Source organism: Lycorma delicatula, chromosome 3, assembly GCF_047948215.1.
Source record: "Lycorma delicatula isolate Av1 chromosome 3, ASM4794821v1, whole genome shotgun sequence".
NCBI classification, from domain to species: domain Eukaryota; kingdom Metazoa; phylum Arthropoda; class Insecta; order Hemiptera; family Fulgoridae; genus Lycorma; species Lycorma delicatula.
In genome coordinates this window covers 74,539,021-74,561,570 of record NC_134457.1, presented here as the reverse complement: position 1 = coordinate 74,561,570, position 22,550 = coordinate 74,539,021, and the positions used below count along the sequence as shown (strand labels likewise).

Here is a 22,550-nt window from a genome sequence, read left to right as displayed (position 1 = left end):
AATTCGTTTTAGTGATGTAACTTTCTTATCCTCCATAAAATGTGTTATTTTGCTTGTAAATGACTTTCTGCTTTTTAATCTTATTTTAAGTCGGAATGGGACTACACATTAGCAATTTTATTAATATAAAAAAAGCACTTGCAGAACCTTATGGCACTTATAATACTAATATTATTTTTTACAAACAGTTAATATTTCTCTTACTTAATCAGGTGATGTTATATATTTAATTAAGTGCACAGTCTAAACTGTATTTCACACAAAGAGATAGTTTTATCTTTCTCAAACTTTTCTCTTAGCTATAACGTTTGTAAATCATTTCGGAGTTTGCTTTTCCTATGAGTAATCTGTGTAAAAATTGGAATGATTTTGGAGTGCCTTAACTTGTTTATAAGCAACAGCAAGTTTGGCTCGGTTAAGAAGGCTTAATTAATTCTGTGAAAGTAATATTTTTCACTATTACATCCCTGTAATGAATAGATTGAAGATGTTACTGGTGATGCTGAAGGTCACTCTTCTTTTCAATAATCTTAAGATTCGTTATCAATAATGATGCTTATTTGGCTGTTTAAAAAACACATGAAATCATTTTATTCGTAACTTTTCCTTATATATGTGATACGGGAATAATTTTTATTCTAAAAGTTATATTTTTCTTTTGCAAGAAGGTATAATGTTTCAAATAGGTAACTTATTACCAACAGTAATGGCACCTAAAATATAATTTACTAGTAAATAAATATTTGCTTTGAATAATTTATTTTGTATATCAGTTTCAGATATGGAATAAAAGAATCCATTAATAAACCTAGATATTAGTACTAGTTAATTACCATTTAGTAATATGCTATAATTAATTAATTACTAATTGGCTAAAACAAAAAAAAAATTAAGATTAATCATACATTATGTAAGATTGAAATTAAGAATATTTTTTTATAAATAAAAAAAGTTTAAATAAATAAATACACTTAATTTAATAATAACACCTGTAACGTATGACTATGATTTAGACTTGCTATCGAGTATGATTTAGTTGCTATATCTGTGGAGAAATCCTTGACTCAATTATGTCTTTGCTACAATAATATTGTTGGCCTTGTCTTAAGACAGTGAAGTAAATTAATGATTATTGTAATAAGTTTTAACACTGACATGTTAACAAATAGTGTATTATAAAACATTATTTGTTTTGAGGTTAAATTGTCATAGGTTTTATTTAATATTCAGTTTAATAATAACTGAGGAAAAATAGATAGGATAAAATATATATATATTTTTTATTATTTATTTTTTTTGTAATGCTGTATTTATTTGGAAATTGTTTTTTTATACTGCAGGAACCTGAAACTCTACACTATGTTTTGTTATTTTTGTTACATGAAGTGAAGCAAGTCATTTTTAGCAATTTATGTGAACTTATATATTATTACTTTAATTATAACTATCAACTATATTTTTGTGTTTTTGCAACATAGAATACAATGTTGTAATATTTATTGCTAACCCTGATTCATTAAAATCAGATTCAAGGCTAAAGGAGTGTTTAATTGTAAAATGTATGTATTCTTTTTTAGAATTTCTATTTAGTTTTGTATGAATATTCCAAAAGACTCCAGATATCGCATGCAGCTTTATGGATCCAGCCTGTAGCTAACTGCTTCCTTGTTTGTTTTGTGTGAATGAGGTATATTCTTGTATAGACTCAGGCCGACTATACTTGAGACATGTAATTAATTGAGACCTATCCAAAGAATACCGATATTTACGATAAAGTATTCAAATCCGAATGAAAGCAACTACCTTTATTAGAATTAGAATCTGAGAACTTTCAACTTTAAAATCAGCTGATTAAAAAAAAGTAAGAATTCCTTCCCTTCCCATTCATAAATAAATTACTAATAGATAATAGTAGTTGTCTGGTTGTGTAGGATTACATTTAATCTTCAACTTAGCTCATTTGTAGTCAACCAATGGATGATATTAAAAAACATTTCTTCCTGTCTACAGTATGTAAAAGACACGCTTTCTTAGTATTGTGGTATAGTGGAAATTTTTAAACCATGTTAAATTAGATTTACTGTATGTGTGTTATGTATTGCAATCATAATGGTTGTAGACGTCTGACATGAATGAAAACATCCTGACATCCAAAAACAGCTTGACATCCTATACCAGGATGTCAAGCTCACAGAAATGCAATTCATACTTGCCAAGTAACGGTTTCACATTGATCATGATAGACTAATCGATATCATTACTCTTGAGGAAGCAACTTTGACTGGTATATTTCTTAGGGAATTTATGGTTCCGCCTGGTCTTTCCTGTGTTTTGGTTTTTGTTATTCTTGTTGTATAAGGTTTGATGTTTTTGTTTATTTAATTTTATTTTTATTTTTTGTTTTGTGTTATGTTATGGTTGCATGTTGAGCTCAACTTTTAATCTATTGGGTAGGTATTCGTGTTTTTAATTTCAGTTCCTACTTGTCACTCAGTCTTGTTAATGACTTGACATATATGTGTTTTGTTTTAAAGAGTTCATTTCCTAGTAGTATACCAACTGTAATATCACATGTGGTATTCACATCGGTGGCATCCTGACTGAGGCAAAAAGAAGAAGAAGGCTGAGGTTCTGAAGATGACCTTCAGTAAAGCCCGTAATGGCTAGGTATGGATGGGGTGGCATGGCAATCGAAACTGCCACATGGAGGGTGTCTTCCTCTAAGATCAAGATGACTATATTATTTCTGGGATTGATGTCAGGTCGCCTACAACTATTATGATATGGCACTTAATATACATAGAAGATGATCAAAGCTTTAATTAAATGTACCCAATTAGATCCATTCATATTCAAAGAATAAAATTACTTAGGAAAGGTTATAATAAAATTAAAAAAAGATATTTTACAGCTGTTATTACTTGTGATATTAGGAAGTTATTTAAAAACAAATAACATTAAAATGATGATAATGGTTTGCTATGATTCAAGCCAGATGTAAGGTGTCACTAGGTTATATTTAGCCTTGTGATATTTTATCCATAATACTTTTTTTTTAAGTTTTGAAAATAAAGCAGTTCTTAGACCTTTTGTTCTAAACAGGATCACACATTTTGGCCATACAGATTGCAGATTGGTATTTTTTTATAGATCTGTAGTTTCCCTGATCACCCCCCCCCCCTCGAGATAGACACACAATTAAGCATAAACTCAGCTTCGGTCTTGACCCTTGCCTCTAGTGGGAAACTCCCAAAGGGATCCTCCACTGGGACTACGGTCTTATATTCTTCCCAATGACATCTCATAGATGTCCCCACCTGATCATTGAAGGTGGAAGACCAAAGCCTCCCATCCCTCCCAGACGGAACTGTCCCTCAAAGTCACCATGACGTTACTGTGAAAACACAAAGCAGATGGACCCGTCTTGCATACCCGACCTCTGGAACCTAATGATCGTACAACTTCCAGGATGTACATCAAGACTCCTGCTTACAATCTTTACGTATGTGGTCGGCCTTAGCACACGTAAAGTAGTGGCACTTCTATCTGCGCCATTACAGAACTTGGCCCTGTGGCCAGGACTCTAGCATCTAAAGCAGAGTTCGTTGGAGGCACGCCGCATCACCTGACAGGCCACCCACCCAACGCAAACAAGCCCATCGACAGCAGTTTGTCTGCAAGGATGGGCGGCACAGCTAATGTTACTACTTGGATCGAGCCGTAAACCAGCTGCATTGATAAAACAACTATATTGACCGACTCATCAATTATTTTACGAATTTCCCTGAGAAACTCATCCTGTGTCGTGAGAGCATCCATGTCCTTAACAAGGATGTTGACCCTTCTATCACCACTTCCAGCCAGGGCCGTAGTAGCACCCTCCAGTTTTTCGGCGATATCTCTGCTCAACTGTTCGGCCTCACCGGAAGTGAAGATCCTCCCCCTCGCTCTTCCGTACGGAGAGGACCCCGGTTTCACCCGGAGACACTGTACCCTTCACGGAACGGAGTAAATCAGCGTAGATCTCCGCTCCGCCTTGACCACCACCACCACCACCACTGAGGTGATCGGTTGCCCTGCCGGTCGCTTCTTGCTTTGCGGCATCAATGTTGACGACGGACGCAAAAAATGAACAAAATGCCGCTTCCCTACTCGCCTTCACGTATACTCATCGGTGCGCCTTAAAATCTGTCCGATCCGCCCAGGCGGCCCGTAGAAACAAACTGGTTGACTCTGTCCATCATTCAGCACTTAGGGAACTGATCTGCAGATGACAGAAGCCATCCTACGATCCCCAACCGTCGTTTCGATTGCTAAAACGTAGCCCGTTCCTTCAAGATGTATCTTACACGCATCATCCCCGCCAGATATATCGCGGGTAGTCGATCGCTAAACAAGGCCCTGACCCACCATCAGTCTACCGGCACGAGCCAGATCTCGAATCCACGGAGTCCTCTGCAACATCATAGCGTTTTGAGGGTCGTCGACCGTAACTGCCATATTAATAATCCAAACGGATCCAACACACCTTCTTCTATTTTTGTAACATCTTCTACCAGGGCTGAAAATTGGAAGACGTCTACAGGCCAGCCCCTCAAAACCAGCCGTTCGAGGTCTGCGTCGGTGTCCCCATCATCGATCGCCCGCCTTAGTTCCTCACCCGTCCAAGCCATTTTCTGCTGTAGGCCCCCCGTCCGATGTCTTCTAATTACCCGTTCAGTGCCCATATCCGTGATGATTAAGTAAGTCTGTGTGGCCTCATCCACCATGTCCAGTTGTGCAGGCCGTCTCGCCTGAGGCCCCACAGTTGTATCGTCAAGCACGTCTTTAAACATTTCCACCATTCGGGCAATACCTTCCATATTGCGGGAGCACTCCTTTATTTCAAGCTTAGTGTTCGCGTTTTGCCGGACAAGTAAGGTCAGTTCTTTGACATACCGGAGTAAAACAAGAGTGTAAACGCCAAACACTTCTTCTGTTTCCGAAGGTCCGCACTTGCACCACTCTCCTGTTTCGCTTCCCCTGGCGCCCCCCTCTTCCATGCGGGAGACAGAACCACGTTCGAGATCGGAGGCGCCCTACCAGGAGGGCAGGGAACTGCTACTGCCGGCCTTAATATTTTTTCTTCTCTACTGTTTACTTCTTCCGCGTTTCCTCACAGTCCTCGAAAGTCTCGGTCCATCGTTCTGAAGGTCGTCACCGAACTTCATTGGTAGGCAGAAAATTTCTCTCAGGAGCCCCACTACCCGAGGCACCCGCTGAGGCCAGAACCGGTGAGTCGACAGCCCTCTGCCATCACCGAGCTGACGTTTCTCCCTTCTTCTCTTTCCGTCTGTTCACCAGCCGATCTGCAGTCGATTCTCTTCTATTACCATCTCCGCTAGGCTTAACAAGCCACTACTATCGGAGAGGACTTTCCGCATCTGGACCAGAGAAGCTCCCCTCCCGGGGGAGCTCCATTGCCGGAGAAAATCCCTCCTCATCGGGTCGAATCGCACCCTCTGACCGCTCTGGGTCGGGCATGATTACAACAACAAAAGCAGATTAAAAGAAACGAAAATCAACAGTAATTAATAGCAAAAAATAGTTCGACATACGTCGATGTAAACGAGTAAACAAATCAAACAGCTGGGTAACTAGGTAAATAAGCACTAGTTACCGTAGGCTAGTCTATTAAAAATACATTTTTAAACACTTAATTGTAAAATAACACAACAAAAACTGAAAATTAACTTCAAAAACACGAAAAGTATTGTAAAATAACAGAACAAATCACGAACGTACAACGAAATTCAGTTTAATTTAAACTAAACGAGTCGCAAAATTACTAAAATCATCACTAAGCAACGAAAAAGTAACATAACTATTAACGAAAACTGCAGTAATAACTACGAATACTCGGAGCAAGAAAAACACAACCGCATTAATCAAGAGCTGAATCTAACCTCTACAGATTGGTATTTGAAAATAAATAAGTACTCTTTTGGGAGTGTGTTGTTGAAAGTTGCAAACAAGGAAAACTTATATTGTTTTAAAGGTTTTAGTATAGAATAATGTTTCAGGATAAAAAGAAAAACACGGCTTAAATTTTTTACATATTATTTATAATTACTATTTGTCTTCTGGAAACTATGAAATTAATTTCATAAGCAGTGTTTTGTGAAGCAATTGAAACTTATTTTACTGTTTATGTTTCTTTATAGATTTTTTAATAATAATGTATTTATATTTATAATTGATATTCTAATTATAATTTACAATTATTAATTGATCTTATAGTCTACATTGCCATATTGTTTTACTTTACCTTGAATAGAAAACACACACATAAGCCATGTATTCTATGTGACCTACTTCTTAATTATGCTTAACACATTCTGTCATACAGAATGTATTTTTTAACATAAGATTCATTACTAATTTTAAGTTATTCAGTTTATTCTAACGTGTTGCAACATATATACATTTATGTGTATTTTGTGACCTTCATTTGACAAAGTGAGTGAGATTTTTCCTATTTAGCACTTCTGTAGTGTTTATAACCCTGTGCTTACATTTTATGTTTTACTTAAAAGATTATTAGTACTATGCTAAGATCTGTTTTTAATGATTTAATACAAATTTAATTTTGAGACTGTCATACATATCCTAACAATCTTCTGAGTTCCTTCTGTTTTCTGAATGGATGATAGCATTGTGATAGTTAGACATACATGCGCGCGTGTGTGTATGTATTTATAATATATATAAAAAATATATTTAATATAAATATATATATATATATATATGTATATAAAATATGCAGATTGTGTAGCTACTCTAGTCAAGATTTTCTTACAGTTTCCCTTTATCCTTCCTGACAATTGATGGGACATTTCTTTTTTTGTCCATTTAGTAGTGCACTTACACATTGGTATGATCTATATAATGTATAATTACATTTACTGATTTGAATAAAGTATTTATTTACGCAATAAAATGAAAAATGATATGACATTAAGTGAAGTTAATTTAAATTAATATTTTTTATAGTTGTTGATAGTTGTTAAGTTGTCGACTCAGTTTAGAGTGAATTTTATTAATATCATAAAATAAATAAATGTTGAGTAATCTTCCAGTTCAGTTCAGGCCAGTCCAGATTATTCAGTTCATGAATTCAGACTATTCACTGCCCAGGGTTTTGAGACCTGATTCAGGTTCTCCATCAAAAATTAGGATGGGAAGTCTTTCAGGAAATTTTGATTGAAACATCAGGGGGGCCTCAACAGAGGGTAAAAGTTTTGAAAAATACACCTGTCTGAATCATCTTATCACCTAGCTTATATCATCGCCCATCCACGTTTTTAGTATTTATTCAATTTTTTTCATTAGTTCTAAAACAAATATGTAGAGAAGTTTGAGTGTGCTCGATAATTAAATACAAATTGAGAACAATAAATATAATATACATATTAATTAAATTTAAGGTGAAGGTTTTAGTTTTTTTTTATTTCACTATTTTTTTCAGTTCGAAAGTATTAAGTTCTTCAGTTTGTTTCAGTTGATACCATGAATTTGAAGCAATACTTGTTGAATAAAAAGTTTTGATTTTATAATGCAGTGTAATACTATAATACATAATATATATTGTTGATTGTATATATATGTGTTTGATATTATTATTTGTTTTTCCACAGATTTACAATTGTTATAAATTTGCTGATATAATTGAAAATATGCTTTCATGAAAGAGACATTGCTTCATTATTTCTTGTTTAGTTACTATATATTGTTTTTTTTTTTTCTTCTAGTGATGTAGTAATGAATGTGCAGTACGGCTGGATGGTGTAGGGAATAGGCATTGGGGTATGGGGTTTATAGGGATGTTTAAATGGGGGTTGGCTGGTGGGGGTATGAATGTAGTACTGAAAAGGGAGTCAAGCCAAGCCAGCGTAAGCTCTACTATATACAGCTATAGCTGAGGTATATATGTCGTTTATGTGTGTGTGTGTATACACACACACATAGTATACACTGCTTTCTCAGTATTGATTTTCACTTCCCATCTGCAAACTTCATTCTACTACACAGCCCAACAACATATTCCTTGTCTGCCTGCCTCATCTGTCTATCTTTACGCCCATTTCTGTTTATTGTATTTTCTGAACTATTTGAAATTAATTTTGTTTTAATTAAAATTCATTCTCCTTCAAAAGTCAAAGACAAATTCAATTGAGGCTAAGTATCCCACACTCAATGAAATATGGTTTTTTCATGTTTTTGTTTAAAAAAATTAGTTTTCAGTGAAAAATTAAAAAAAATTAAATTGGTGCCCTCTAATTTGAATGGTGTGTACAATTCTATGTTATATTTCGTTACATATCAATCTAAAACTTCAGTTTTGTTACATTATTAACAAAATGCAAGTATTTCAGTAAAATTACCTGAATTTTAAATGATAAAAGCAATGTAAACACTAGTAAATTATTGGTGTAGTTTTTTTTTAATTTCAAAACTGAAACAAGAAAAATATTGAAGAACTCTTATCATAAGGTATAAAATAATTGGATACATATTGCAGAGCTAAACACAATGAAGAAATGAGAGAAAGGCCAAAAAAAATATTGCAGGAAGCACAAATTTGGAGTTTATAAAACGTCCTTATCAAAGAAATAATGAACATTTTATGAGAAATATTAAAAGTAAAATGAATTAAGAAATGTTCCAGATTAAGTAATAGATTATAAATAACATATTAGTCTGTTTAACGCAATAACTTCAAAAGAATCACAACCATTTTTCTATGAAAAATTGTTAATTAGATTTCAAATTAGTTTGATAAAATTTTTGAATTTGAAAAATTAAAAAAAAAAAAATACATTTAAAAAAAATAAGTTAATTCATTTACCAAAAGATTATTTTCAATAAAAATATAAAAGCCATATATGTTCGTTATTTAATTTTTATAGTAAAATTTAAAAATATAAATCCTTCCTGTTTAAAGGTTTTGCACTGTTTTTAAAATGTTAATGCAGTTTTGAGATTTATTTTATTTTAGTTATAAAACAATAAAGTAATGATTTTTTTTTAATGAAATGTAAAGTTATAACATTTCATTAAAAAAAAATCATAGTTTTTGCTTATCTACTAATTTTATTTTAAAAATTATTTCGCAATAACTATTTTTCAATAGATTGAACAGGATCTACTGGGTAAATTATTGGTTTTGGGCATGACCAATACTACCAATTGTCAGTTGGCTTGTTATGATCATCAGCCCACTCATTACATGAGGAATTTGACCCAGTTTAGATCATTTGCTGAATAGAATGTGAATCCACATCTGATATGTGGAGAGATGCTCCTAGCGCTGAGAAAAACTGTCAAGTGATAATTTTAAAAACTGTCAACATATAATTTTAAAGTGTAAATTAATAAAAAAAAATTTGTAACTAAACCCAAATTAACTGCTGTTCTATGTTCTATGAACTTTTAAGTAAAATTATTGTAAAAAACTATTCGTTAATAGTATTTGCATTTATGGATGTAGTAAGTTTACTAAAATAAGTGAATACATTTTATAAACAATTTTTTAAAGTTTTGGGATTTGGTGTTGCATTAATGCTGATTTTGGTTGTTTTAAAGCAATTATTAGAATTCTTGTGCGTTAATCCAAATACTATCCTTTATTGTACATCTTTTTTGGTTTTTGTATTAGCATGGTTCTCTAATGAAAGACATTCGTAACTGAGCAGAATGGATTATCAAATAAAGATTTCTTGAATGTGCTTTATATTTTTACAATTCTTTACATTATTTGAGAAATTTTTGTATGTATATAACATGTCATTAGAGATAACTGAACTATGTTGTTAAATGGGAATATTTCTTTATTACTTTTTTAATAGTACTGGTGCCTTCATTTTATCTTCAATCAGAAAATTGACATGATATGTTTCATAGATAAATACAATTAAATTTTTTTTTAAACCTAGTGATACTAAAATTAATTGTAATCAATTAACTGTCACTATTTCTTATATAGCACAGATTTAGTGGTAAATAGATTTTTCTGAATTTTTAAAAGTTTTGTTAGAACAATAATGAAGCACCCTACAAAAATCTTGAATAATATGTAATACACGAGGTGTGTGAGAAAAGTAATGGATTGGTAACACTGCAAGCGATCTGGCAACGCTGTGTCTACCGGTCTGTGTTAAACCGGTTTGTTCATCCCTTCCACATGTTCAGTACGAGTTTTAACTCCATTCAGTCAACACATAATTTTTGACAGCACCATCAGTGAAGTTGTGTTTTTATTGTGTGTTACGAAAATGGAGCATCAGAATTTAGAGCAACATTGTGCAATCAAGTTTTATGTTAAACTTGGGGAATCTGCGAGTGTGAACTTTGAAAAGTTGAAACAGGCCTATGGGGAACATTGCTTATCAAGAGCACAAGTTTTCCGCTAGCACAAATCATTTTTGGAAGGCCGAAAACACATTGAAGATCAACCTTGCTCAGGGAGACGTTCAACTTCAAAATCTGACAAAAATGTTGAGCAAGTGAGGGTTCTTGTGAGATCAAACCGTCGTTTAACAATAAGGATGATGAGTGAAAAGTTAAATTTAAACACTTTCATCGTACATCAAATTTTGACAGACGATTTGGACATGCGAAAGGTTTGTGCAAAATTGGTGCTGAAAAACCTCACAACGGAACAGAAGGACAATCGAAGAAACGTGTGCGTTGATCTTCTTGAGAGGATTGATAATGTGCAAGAATTCTTCAATCGTGTGATCACAGGTGATGAATTCTGGATATTTGAGTACGATCCTGAAACAAAGCGGCACAGCGAAGATTGACATACTCTGTCATCTCCTTGACCGAAAAAATGTTGAATGAGCAAATCAAAGATCAAAACCATGGTGATTTGCTTTTTTGACAGCAGGGGTATTGTACATAAAGAATTTGTTCCTCTAGGACAAACTGTCAACCAAGTGTTTTACAAAGGTGTCCTTTGAAGGCTCAGGAAAAGAGTGATTCGCGTGAGACCAGAACAAGTGGATGCTTCATCATGACAATGCCTCGTGTCACATGGTCATTTCCATCATGGAATTTTTGACCTCAAAACGCATTCCTATGGTTCCTCAACCCCCCTATTCACCTGATTTGAGTCCTTGTGACTTTTCCTTTTCCCGAAATTGAAACATGTCTTAAAAGGATGTCATTTTGGAACTCTGGAGAACATTCAAAAGACTGACCGACCAGTTAAAAGCCCTACCTGTTGAAGCCTTCCAGCGCTGCTACCAAGAGTGGGAGCAACAACTTCGCTGGTATATAGCTGCCCAAGGAAACTACTTTAAAGGGGATACTATTGTTGTTTGAAAAAAAATAAAAACTTTGGTAGAAAGTAGAAAGTCAGTCTCATTACTTTTCTCACACACCTTGTAAGATCATGTTTCATTTCAACTTTTCCATTATTATTTTAAAGGCCTTATTTTGCCTTATTTTCATGGCTACCCACATGTTCTTAGAGCATAAAACCATAAAAACATTTTAGAGCAAAATGAAACCATTAAAACATGAAAACTTTTTTTTTGATATTCCCCTTTTTCTTCTTTGGTATTCTATGTAAACTCTTAAAAAACCATAATACAATTTTTTTTTTAAATTTATAAACTTTCATTTTGTATATGTGGTTAGAGATTTCCTTTGGGATGAATACATTTACAATTATATTTATGGTAAAGTTTATGAGAATTAATATTTATTGAAATACTTTGAAATTTCCTTCCAATCAGATCCTTAATAAATATTTATTTTTGGTTTGTAGACTAATGCTCAACATATGGAATTACTCTTGACTTTTTGAATAGGTAGAATACTTATAGAATTCTGAATGGAGAATAAGTGGAGTGCTGCTTTTACAAAAGTGAATTTTTAGTAAATTATATTTATATACAGAATATTTACAAAACATAAAACAACTTCATACGTGTTTAGAGTCTTATTTATTGTACTGAAAATTTTTGCTTCAAAGCTTATTGCTAGGAAATAAAATACAGATATGTTGGATATCATCTGTAAATTAAAAGCGTTATCTAATTAATGCACTCACCTCAAGGGAAACTCCAGCCACATATAAACCCTGAAAGTTACATAAGTACCCTGAAACTAAAAAATTGTATACATTTACAATCATATATATAAAAGAACTTAATTAAGAATGATTATCAGACAGTTACACAGTATTTAATAATATATAAGAGTTTAATATTCTATGAAAAAATTCTTGTTTCATGATTTTAAATAGTGAGAATTTATTGTTTTGATGTGGTAAAATTGATAACTTGGTTTTATTAAATTATAATTTCAATTTATTTTACTATTATTTTCAATAATCTATTAGAAACTGTTAGATAATTTCATTTTATTAATGTAATATTTATATTTTATGATTATTATGTATTTATATTATTATATTTATTATTTTACACCTGTTTGTGATACTTTGATATTTCCATTTACGGAAAGTTGTAAGAGGTAATTGTTCTTATAGTTATAAATTATAAGTATTTATGATATTTATTTAAATAAGAATTGTACATGTATTATATTTTTAAACGTTTTGCTATTCTTTTCATATAAATTTATCTGATCTGATTACCCATATTCTAGCTGTTTTCTAAATAAATAAATATTTTCTAAATATTTGATGTGTAGTGTACAATTTATGTATTCAGTATGGTCTGTTGTTTACTATCTGATGTATCCGATATCAAACAAATTATTTATTTTATTTATTGAATCATCTCTTCCCTTAATCTTTCTCATTAAAATTTGAGCATAAGTGTGTGTCTGAGATTGTAATAAATAATGATGTATCACATTGTAATTCTTTGGTATATTTATCCCATAGCAGGTATTTTTCAGCAGATAACATGTATAAATTTGCAGACTTTGGTTTGATTGTGAAACCTTGATTAGAGGACCACCACAAAGTAATCAATTAATTAAAAATAAAATAAAATATGTTAATGTCCATATTAATACTTGAAAAGAGTAAATATTGAAGTAATAATAAAGAAGTATGTGAACATTCTAAACAAATAAATTAAAGTTTAAAATAACATTTTCATGGTCCAAATCCAAGTTATTTGAGTCCACTTGTATATGTTAAATAATGAAGAAAATCTAACATCTCATAATGCCTATCACGTACTAAAATATTTCCTTTTTAAAAATAAATAAAATAAATGAATTTGAGATTTAATATTTTGCTTTGGGATGCCTATTCTATGTTTGGAAACTTTAAACTTTGTCTCCTAATTTAACATCTACATCTTTAACCTTTTGTGACATAATGTTTTTTTTTACTAAATCAAAATTCAAACATAAATTAACTTAACATCTACATCTTCAGACTTTTGTAAAATACTGTTTCATTTACTAAATAAAAATTCAAACCACTTAAATGCAATATTTTTTTTTCTATGAAGGAGAACCATATTTCAGTAGATCTTTTTTTCTGCATTCATACTGCTCATTTATCATTTATGTTTTTTTAAATGATGCTTTATGTTTGGTGATAAGTTGAAGGTAATCTTTTAACATTTTAGAAAATATTGATAAAATACTTATCTCAGATTACTGATATTATTTGCTTTACCCTTCTCTTACATACTAGTTTGATATTTGATAATTCTAGTTTATTAGGATACTTACCCTAAAGGAAATGTTAATTAAATGAAACGGAAAATTCTCTAAGGATTTTTTTCAGTTTCTAATTACTTATGTGGAGGTACTTTACAAATTTATTGATTTCTTATTTTTTTTTTTGGATTTTGTATACTGGGAAACACAGAAGCTTTAATTAGAAGCAAATGGAACTAATTGAATAGTGTTAAAGGGTAGACACGGTAACATTTCTGGAAACCACAGTTTAAAATCATAATCCACCAGGTTGGCCTAGTGGTGAATGCGTCTTCCCAAATCAGCTGATTTGGAAGTCAAGAGTCCCAGCGTTTAAGTCCTAGAAAAGTCAGTTATTTTTACACGGATTTGAATATTGGATCGTGGATGTTGGTATTCTTCGGTGGTTGGGTTTCAATTAACCACATATCTCAGGAATGGTCAAACTGCAAACTGAGACTGTACAAGACTATACTTCATTTACACTCATACATATCATCCTCATTCATTCTCTGAAGTATTATCTGAATGGTAATTACCGAAGGCTAAATAGGAAAAAGTTAAGGGTTTAAAATCATACACTTCATTTAGATTCATACATATCCTCATTCATCCTCTGAAGTAATACCTTACAGTGGTTCCAGAGGCTTAAGAGAAAAAGAAAAAAAGGGTTTAATATCAATTTATGTGATTTATTTGGATATGAATGTGATTTGATTTAATTCATTGATGTATAGGTTTAAGTTAATAAATAAACTACACAGTTCTAGAGCTGTGCTGCTAGAAGGAAGTATGGTAATCTATCAAAAAATTGGAAATGGCTTTTTTCATTTCTTGATGTTTCATGACCCTGGGACCACAAAAAACCCCCCAAAAAAGTGGGGGTAATGTTTGTATATACATACATAATGTTTGTATATACATTTGTATATGTGTGTGCTGGCGTGTTTGAAGCTTAATTCACTGGATAAACTGATTTTGATGAAATTTTGTACAGACTCATGTATGTAATTTATTGGTAAAAATTTGGGAGTTAATATCTCCAGGGGTGGGCTAGCTCAATTTTCTCAAAATTTTGCAAACAACCCCACTTTATATTAACCATAGTTCGTGCATGCATGCCTAACTTATCATTTTTTTAAAAACTATTTTAAAAAAATTCCTCTTTCACCAATAATCGGGGGAAAAACTATCTTTTTATTTATTGCATATTTTTTAACTGAACTTTTTATGCCTTCCTAGGTGTAATAGTAGTGCAAGTGATCCAAAACAAATACTTTGGGGGCAATATTAAGGGTAGGGGAGCCAATCAAAGATTAGAAATAGATGTTTTGAATTTTATAAAATAATAATACCACAATAGAACTTCATCATAATTCACCCTCCCACCTACAAAAAAAAGATCTTAGGTAACTTTCCTCATGTATCATTATTATTTTTCCACTGCATAAGAATTTTAATAACCAGTGCCAGGAAAGTACTACAATGCTGCTGTCAACTTTACATACTAGAGACTATAAAAATTGTTATAATAAGTAAAATCTTTACTTGTCATGTAAAAGTGATTTATATTCAATATTAATTTGTAATTTTTATATAACTGAATGAACAATTTAGAAATTGTTAAACTTACTATTATTTAATAACTGTACAGATTATACATAATAGGAAAATCTTAAAACAGTACAATAATTAAGTATTTAAATTAAAAAAAAAAATAATAATAAAAATAAATTACATCTAATAAAACTATAATGTCCTGTTTCTGAAAATAATAGAAAATATATAAATAGATTACAGATGACATTAGAAACACAAAAAGACATATCCAAACATTCTGTGGTGGTATATTGGTTATGAGAAGATTTTTAAGCTTTATTAAAAAGCAGAATTTAGACTGATAATTATTATAAAATGATTTACAAGACACAAAACTCAAGATTTAAATGGTAGCAAATCAATTATACACATTTACTAATCAATCGTGAAAATCTTTATGAATAAAACTAATTTTGATAACGTTTTGGTGTAGACTAATATTATTTTAATTAAAAATCTAATAAGATAGTATACTTTAAATACTATTTTTTTCCTAGAAGTATAGCTTACATATTTATTAAACTTGCATTTCATTTTGTTTCAGCACGGATTGAATACAGATAGTGGTTACACCTGCAAAGAAGCAGTTTTTGAAGGAATTAGCGAGTAAGTATTAAATTAATTTAGTGAATTTAATTTTTGTTATAACAATGATTATTTTACCCTGAAAATATTTATTCTTATGAGTATGATATGAGGTGAGTGAATGTATTGGAGAATGATAAAAAATATTCTAAATGCAAAGGCAATATACAAAGTTTTAAATACTTTACAATAAAAATATAGTCTTTAATAATAGCTTCAGCCAATATTCATGATTATTGAATTGCATGATAATGGATATGTTTTATTGTGCATAATTTGGATTCAAATCTACCATACTATTATAGAATCTATATGGTATTTTCTTTTTTGTACCTCCTTGGCTTACTTATTGTATCTTGTTTTATATTATATATTTTCTTATTAATTTCCAGTAGTATTACTCAATGAAAGATTAATAAAAACAACTGAGATGTCAAAAATTCATTTCTTGTAGAGACAGGTGCAGCCATGTAGAATGTATGTTGGATTGGTCAGTTGGTTAAAGAATGTGGGTTGGTCAGTGTTAAAGAATTGATAAAAAAAAACATGAAGCATTATCATTTTAAAACAGATTCTCTACTTCATTATTTTTTAATTAATCTTATAATCTTTCTTACTTATTATTATATTATCCAGTCAGAAATTGCTTTGCTTGGTAATTTCTTTAGAGCAACAGTTTGGTCAGCAGAGGACTTGAAACTTGAGTGATCTGATGAATGTGGGTTTCAGAATAGTTGGTCCCTATCTTAAAAATAGTAGTTCTATTGGTTACCTGTCCTTATTTTCGTACGAGTAAAAAAGTATTTTGCATACTTAATAGCGTTATCTGACAAATACCATGAGGAGATGACCATATTTTGTTTTCCATTTTTTAAATTTATGTGTTTTAATCAAGTGACTAGAGGCTGGTCAGCCATTCACATTGCACACACAGGAATAATGGCAATGGCTGTGTTGAGTGAACCTCTGCACCATACACCTTTAAAGTTATTGGATAACTGTTATTAAAGTTATCAATAACTGATAACTATCAATATAAGTTATCAATAAGTATTATAAGTTATAAGTTATAAGTTATTATAAGTTATATATTATAAGTTATCAATAAGTATCTGATAAGTTATCAATAACTATTGATAAAGTTATGAACTGTTATTGATAAAGTTATTGGATAACACTTTTCTTGATAACTGAATTAGATATCGAAAAATAAACATATATCTTTTGTAGAAAATTTAATGTCAAATTAAACTTTGTACAAGAAAGAAATATGACTTTCATGTCAAATTAATTCTCATGTACAGGCTTTTTCAAAGCTTCTGTAGTGAATTAATTCATCAAGCAAAAAGTAATATTGCAGGTGATCTCCAGATATTATTTGACAAATGATTTGGTCATAGTAAAGTTGTGTGTCAGCAAGGAACATAATCTGGTTGTTACCACAAGTCATTAAAATCGCCACCATCTTCAAACGTCTATATTCCTATGTTCCTTCTAGGTATAAAAACTATTTTCATGAAGAATTTCAGCTTTATCAGTTGAGTAGCACAGACATCTCAGGAAGGGTCGACCTGAGACTGTACAAGACTATACTTCATTCACATTCATACATATCATCCTCTGAAGTAATACTGTGTGGTGGTTCTGGAGGCTAAAAAGAAAAAATAGAAAAAGAGCACAGACAGCCCTATATTTTTGTAGGTATATATAATTATATTTATAAAAGAACATTTCATGAGTGATTCATTATCAATACCCAGAAAAAATCACTGAAGATAAATTGATAAAAATTTGTATACATGTACTTCTTATGGTGTAAGTGCGCACTAAGAAAGGATTTTTTGAAATTCCAAGTTGAAAGGGTTAAAATGAATTAACAATGGAATTCACTATTTTTTTTTTAATTTCTCTGTAACAAATGAAGATATCAACTTGATTTTTCTTGTGTGTAATCTTCATGTGAATATCTAAAAAAACTTCATTTTTTTAAATTTGACCTTGAAAGGGGGTGAAGAAAAGTAAAAAAATTTCAATTTATGATTGCAAATTTTACCCACTTCTGACTATACTAAATGAGATATTTACTTGATTTGGGCTTGCAAATACTCTTCAGATAAATATCTAAAAACTATTTTCAGATTTTTTGCATTTTACTATTATAAGGGATAAAAAAAAATTGTATTTTACATTTTTCCCGTTTTATGCTACCATTATTTAATCAATATTTATGAGATTTGGTAACATTGTAATGGTAATTTATGTTTGTAATTCTGATTATGTATTTCGTGAATGAAGCCACGTTGGGAAATCTAAACTCCAATTAGTGGGTCCTGAGCTTACCAAACTTTTGCTCAGAAGAAATTACATTACACTGATAATTTTTATAAATTGAACAGGCTTTAATTTTTATTTATCATTATTATTCTCACAAGCATGAGTTTAATGAACACAGGAGTGAAGTAAGCCTGACTGGCAATCATCCCATGACTGTGATGAGAAATACAAATAACCTTATAACATGGATGAAGCCACCACGATGGGGATGTTAGGATATTAGTATATTTACATATATATAAGATTTATGTAATAATTACATCCATGCTTTTTTTTAATTGAAGACCAGATAATGTGAAATGTCATTTCATGATACATAGAACATATTTCAGCGACACAATCTGGATCTGGGGCTTTAACAGTGTAGCAAGATATTATGCTGTACGTACAATGCTACATGTGAAGTAGGTTTAAGTATGCTGTATATGTTAATATAAAACATTTAGGAAGCTGATGAAATATTCTCATATTTAATTATTTTTATCATATCAAAGATGGAAGAAGACAAAAATGTGAAAATTACCATCCTATAAGTTAAAATACCTCTTATTTCTAAATTTCTGGAATAATTTCTGGAAGAAGAACTAAAAATGGAAGTGTATTATGTAATAAGCTGTTACTATATTATTAAATGTTATAACAGTTTTTGTATTTTGCCTTGTTTATTTCTGTTTAAAATGTAGTTTATTTAAAATATACAGTGTTTCTAAAATGGTAGGCTGGCTATACTTTTTTGGATTCTACTTGTAAAACTAAACAAATGTATCCTTACGAAAAATGGCAATTTCTCCTTTGTTCTCTCCCTGCCACCATTTTGTTTTTATATAAAGAAAATTAAGTTTGGATAGACGAATCACATTAATATTTGATAAGTGTCTTGGTAATAAAGTTTTAAAATTAGCAAAAAGTCAAGACTTAATTTGCAAATACCTTTGCAAATTTATAAAATGGTGGCCATGTTTATTTTTCAACCAGTTATAGCTTTATAAATATTAGTGTGTCAAAATTTATGATATTTTCTAAAACATTAAGCCTTTTACTTTGAACAAAATGAGATTTTATTTTTTTAAATCAGTTAACAAACAGCTGAGTTATGGCGGAAAATTTATGTAATTTTGTGTTTTTTCTTCCCCGCCACTTTTCATTCAATTCGATTAAATATTGCTTTTATTTATTGTTTCTAGTATTTACTGAAAGGTATTTGTACACCCTTATGATTTGCTTATAGAAGAAGAATAGCCAGATTAAAAAAATAATATTTGAAGCTGGACTAACTATCCAGAGACAAAAATTATGAAATTTGCTGATAACTGCTAAAAAATATGATAAATGTAATATTTTTCCAATATAATATAATTTTCAAAGTGAATAAATAAATTAGCATTATTATTTTGGCTGAAATTAAAAATAATTTGGAAGAGTAACATGTTATCAATTCATTGTGTGTAAAGAAACCAATTTGAAAATAAATAAGACTAAAATCAGAGATCATGAAATATGACAGAGAAGCAGGTAATGAAAAAAATCTAAATTCAAGGTAGAAAAAATTTAAGAAAGGTTGGGTTATGTTTTTAATAGGTAGTAAAATTACTGATACACATCACCCTCTGAAGTATTATCTAAACTGTAGTTACTGGAGGCTAAACAGGAAAAAGAAAGAAAGTAAAATTACTGAGGATGGATAAGTAAGGAAGGGATAACAAGCAGACTGACACAGACCAGGAGATTATGGCTATTTTTATATTGGAAAGAAATCTTCTGGTATGTAGTACAGATTTAAAAATTAGAAAGAAAGTTTCAAAAGTATTTAAATGGAATGTAGCACTTCCTAGTAGTGATACATAGGCAATAACAAACCAGAAAATCAAACAATAGATAGTTGAAAAATGATGTTACAGGAGGTTGTTGGTAAGTAAATGTTTTGATAAGAGCATGAAATAAACTTGTAAATAAATAAGTTTGAGAAGGGAAGATGTTTATGATAGAATCTTGAAAAAAGCAAGTTAAGGTTGATTAGGAATAAATGTTATGACATCCTAAGTTAGTGAATTGGTTCTAGAAAGAAATGTTGAGGGCAAAAACAGTAATGAAAGATATTTGAGGATTTAGGAATGAAGAGGTGTAAGGCTACAGAGAAAGAAGTAAAGACTTCATCAAATCAATTTACAGCTGAGAAAAAAATGAGCCAAAGAAAAGATGGTAAAAAAATAAAATTAATTTTATATTTTTGAACAAAATTTAGCATTTCTATTATCAATATTAATGGTACTAGATATCAAAATAAGTTTATACTCAATTAAAAACAAAAAAAAAAAAAAATGTAATTAACAAACTATATTAATCCATCACATTAATATGGGGGTACTTAATTAAGTAAATACATTTTTTTATATTGTGTTATTTGGATGACTGGTGTTTCATATTAGGTGACCTGCCACCATTTCTGTCATATATATATGCATGTTAATTGTTTGTTTGATTTCTAAGAAATGATTAATTAAACTATTTACAGACATAAAACACCAGAGAGTTCTTAGATTAGTAAAGAAACAAAATATCATTGAACCTAGGTACATTTACTTCTTTTTCAAAAATGGGGTGAAGTGAACCAACTGGGTGAATGACCCAAATTGAGCTAATGGTCTGGCCTCTGAGCAAATAAAATCTTTAACAGTAAGTAAATAATTTAAAAGTATAAAAGCAAGCAAAATTGTTAATTGATTCTGTTTCAAGTGTGGAAAGCTCTTAGTCCGTGCTAGTCTGGAAAAGAGAATTTTAGTGATACAAGGTGGTAATAGCCTACCTAATGTGTTAGCTACCTACTTTATATTTTGTTGTCATAGAAAAAATGTTTGATAGGTATGATGATATATTTCAATTCTGAGTTTGTGTTTTCAAAATCCTCACTCTGTTTATTACTCTTATTTTATACTGCATTTGTATTTTAGATGAGTTTAGGAGACCCAGCTGTAACCTATTAGTGCTTCAGCCATCAGATTTATTTTGAACCCATCTGGTTGGGAAAAAACTGTTTAGGTTGTTCCATGGTCAGCCCTCACCCTCAACCAATCACTCCAGGAATACAATAGCTTTACTAATTTTGATGTCTACAGCATGGGCCTAGCAATCTGACCCAAACCTACAGAACTGAAAACAGAGTGGAAGGGATTAAGGATAATAAAAATTGGTACATTGATGGTGTTCATATGAGGAGAGGCATTGAACAGGGTCGTATTTTAATCTCCCATTCTTTCCAATATTTCAGGGGAAACTTTTGAAAAACCTGTGGATGTTTCAGAGTGAATAAGAAATGATATACTTATTAGTGGCTGATAGCTTAGAAGGATTGTAATTGCTATTAAATAGGGTGAAAGATGTGAGGATTGCTTTGGATTACAATTGAATGTTAAGAACGTGAAATATATATGATGCTAAGGAGATATTAGTGATAAATACTTTTTTCATTAGAGTCGTTTCTCATGAATGTGTATCAGATTTTACATATTTGGGATGCTACTTAAATGGTGATTGAGATTAGTTAAGGGGCAAACAATAGAATAGAAAAAAAACAGGTTAGCTTTTCTAAAAATAGGAACATCCTATGTGACTGTAATTTAAATTTATTTTTGAAGGAGAAAATGGTGGTTAGTAAGAAGGTTAGTAAGAAAGTATGATCTCTCACTTAGAGGAGATCCTAGCAACTCCACTCATCCAGAGTAAAGATTAAGGCCTTTTCAGATAGCAGGAGCTTGTTCTGTCCACAAACATCTAGAAAATCAGGGTACTTTTATTTCTAGTTTATTACTGAACAATAATTTGATGTAAACCAGCTTGAATGTATGCTGTAACAAAAATGTTTTTATTCTTGAGTAAAGGGCTACCTGAAACGTACAAAAACATTAAGGAATAACTTTGCCCACCGTGAATCATGTGGCGTTTGTTTTACTGTTGACAAGGACATTTATTATAATTAAGTAAATATAAAAAACTGAGCCAATTTTAATTATAAGGTTGTTAACAAATGACATCCAAAACCCAATTCTAAGAATCGTGTATTTTTTGTTGGTGACAACTGGAATAAGTTATAAGTGAAAAGTGAAAAAATTAACATTTATATGCAATGTTTAAAGCCTGTATGTTTGTAACACATCTACTGTAGGCACTTGTACACAGACAACATCTAAGTTTAAATGTCTGAGGTCAATATGCAGATATATGGCTACATGATCTTGCTAGCTGAAGTATTATTCCCTGTCAGATATCTTGTGTGAGCTCAAAATTCCAATAGTCAAAAAGATACTGACTGAGCTTTACTAAGCTAAGATTTAGTCAGATTTACTAAGTGAATATATACTACC

General features: G+C 31.0%; 1 protein-coding gene across 1 annotated transcript in view; it reads left to right on the top strand.

The window, feature by feature from the left end:
• The window catches only part of Dip-C (dipeptidase C), a 602,611-nt gene that overhangs the window by 547,085 nt on the left and 32,976 nt on the right, over positions 1-22,550 (top strand). Inside the window, exon 5 of the mRNA XM_075360005.1 lies at positions 15,818-15,879. Coding sequence (XP_075216120.1) covers positions 15,818-15,879 — 62 coding nt within the window. The remainder of the gene's footprint in view (positions 1-15,817; positions 15,880-22,550) is intronic.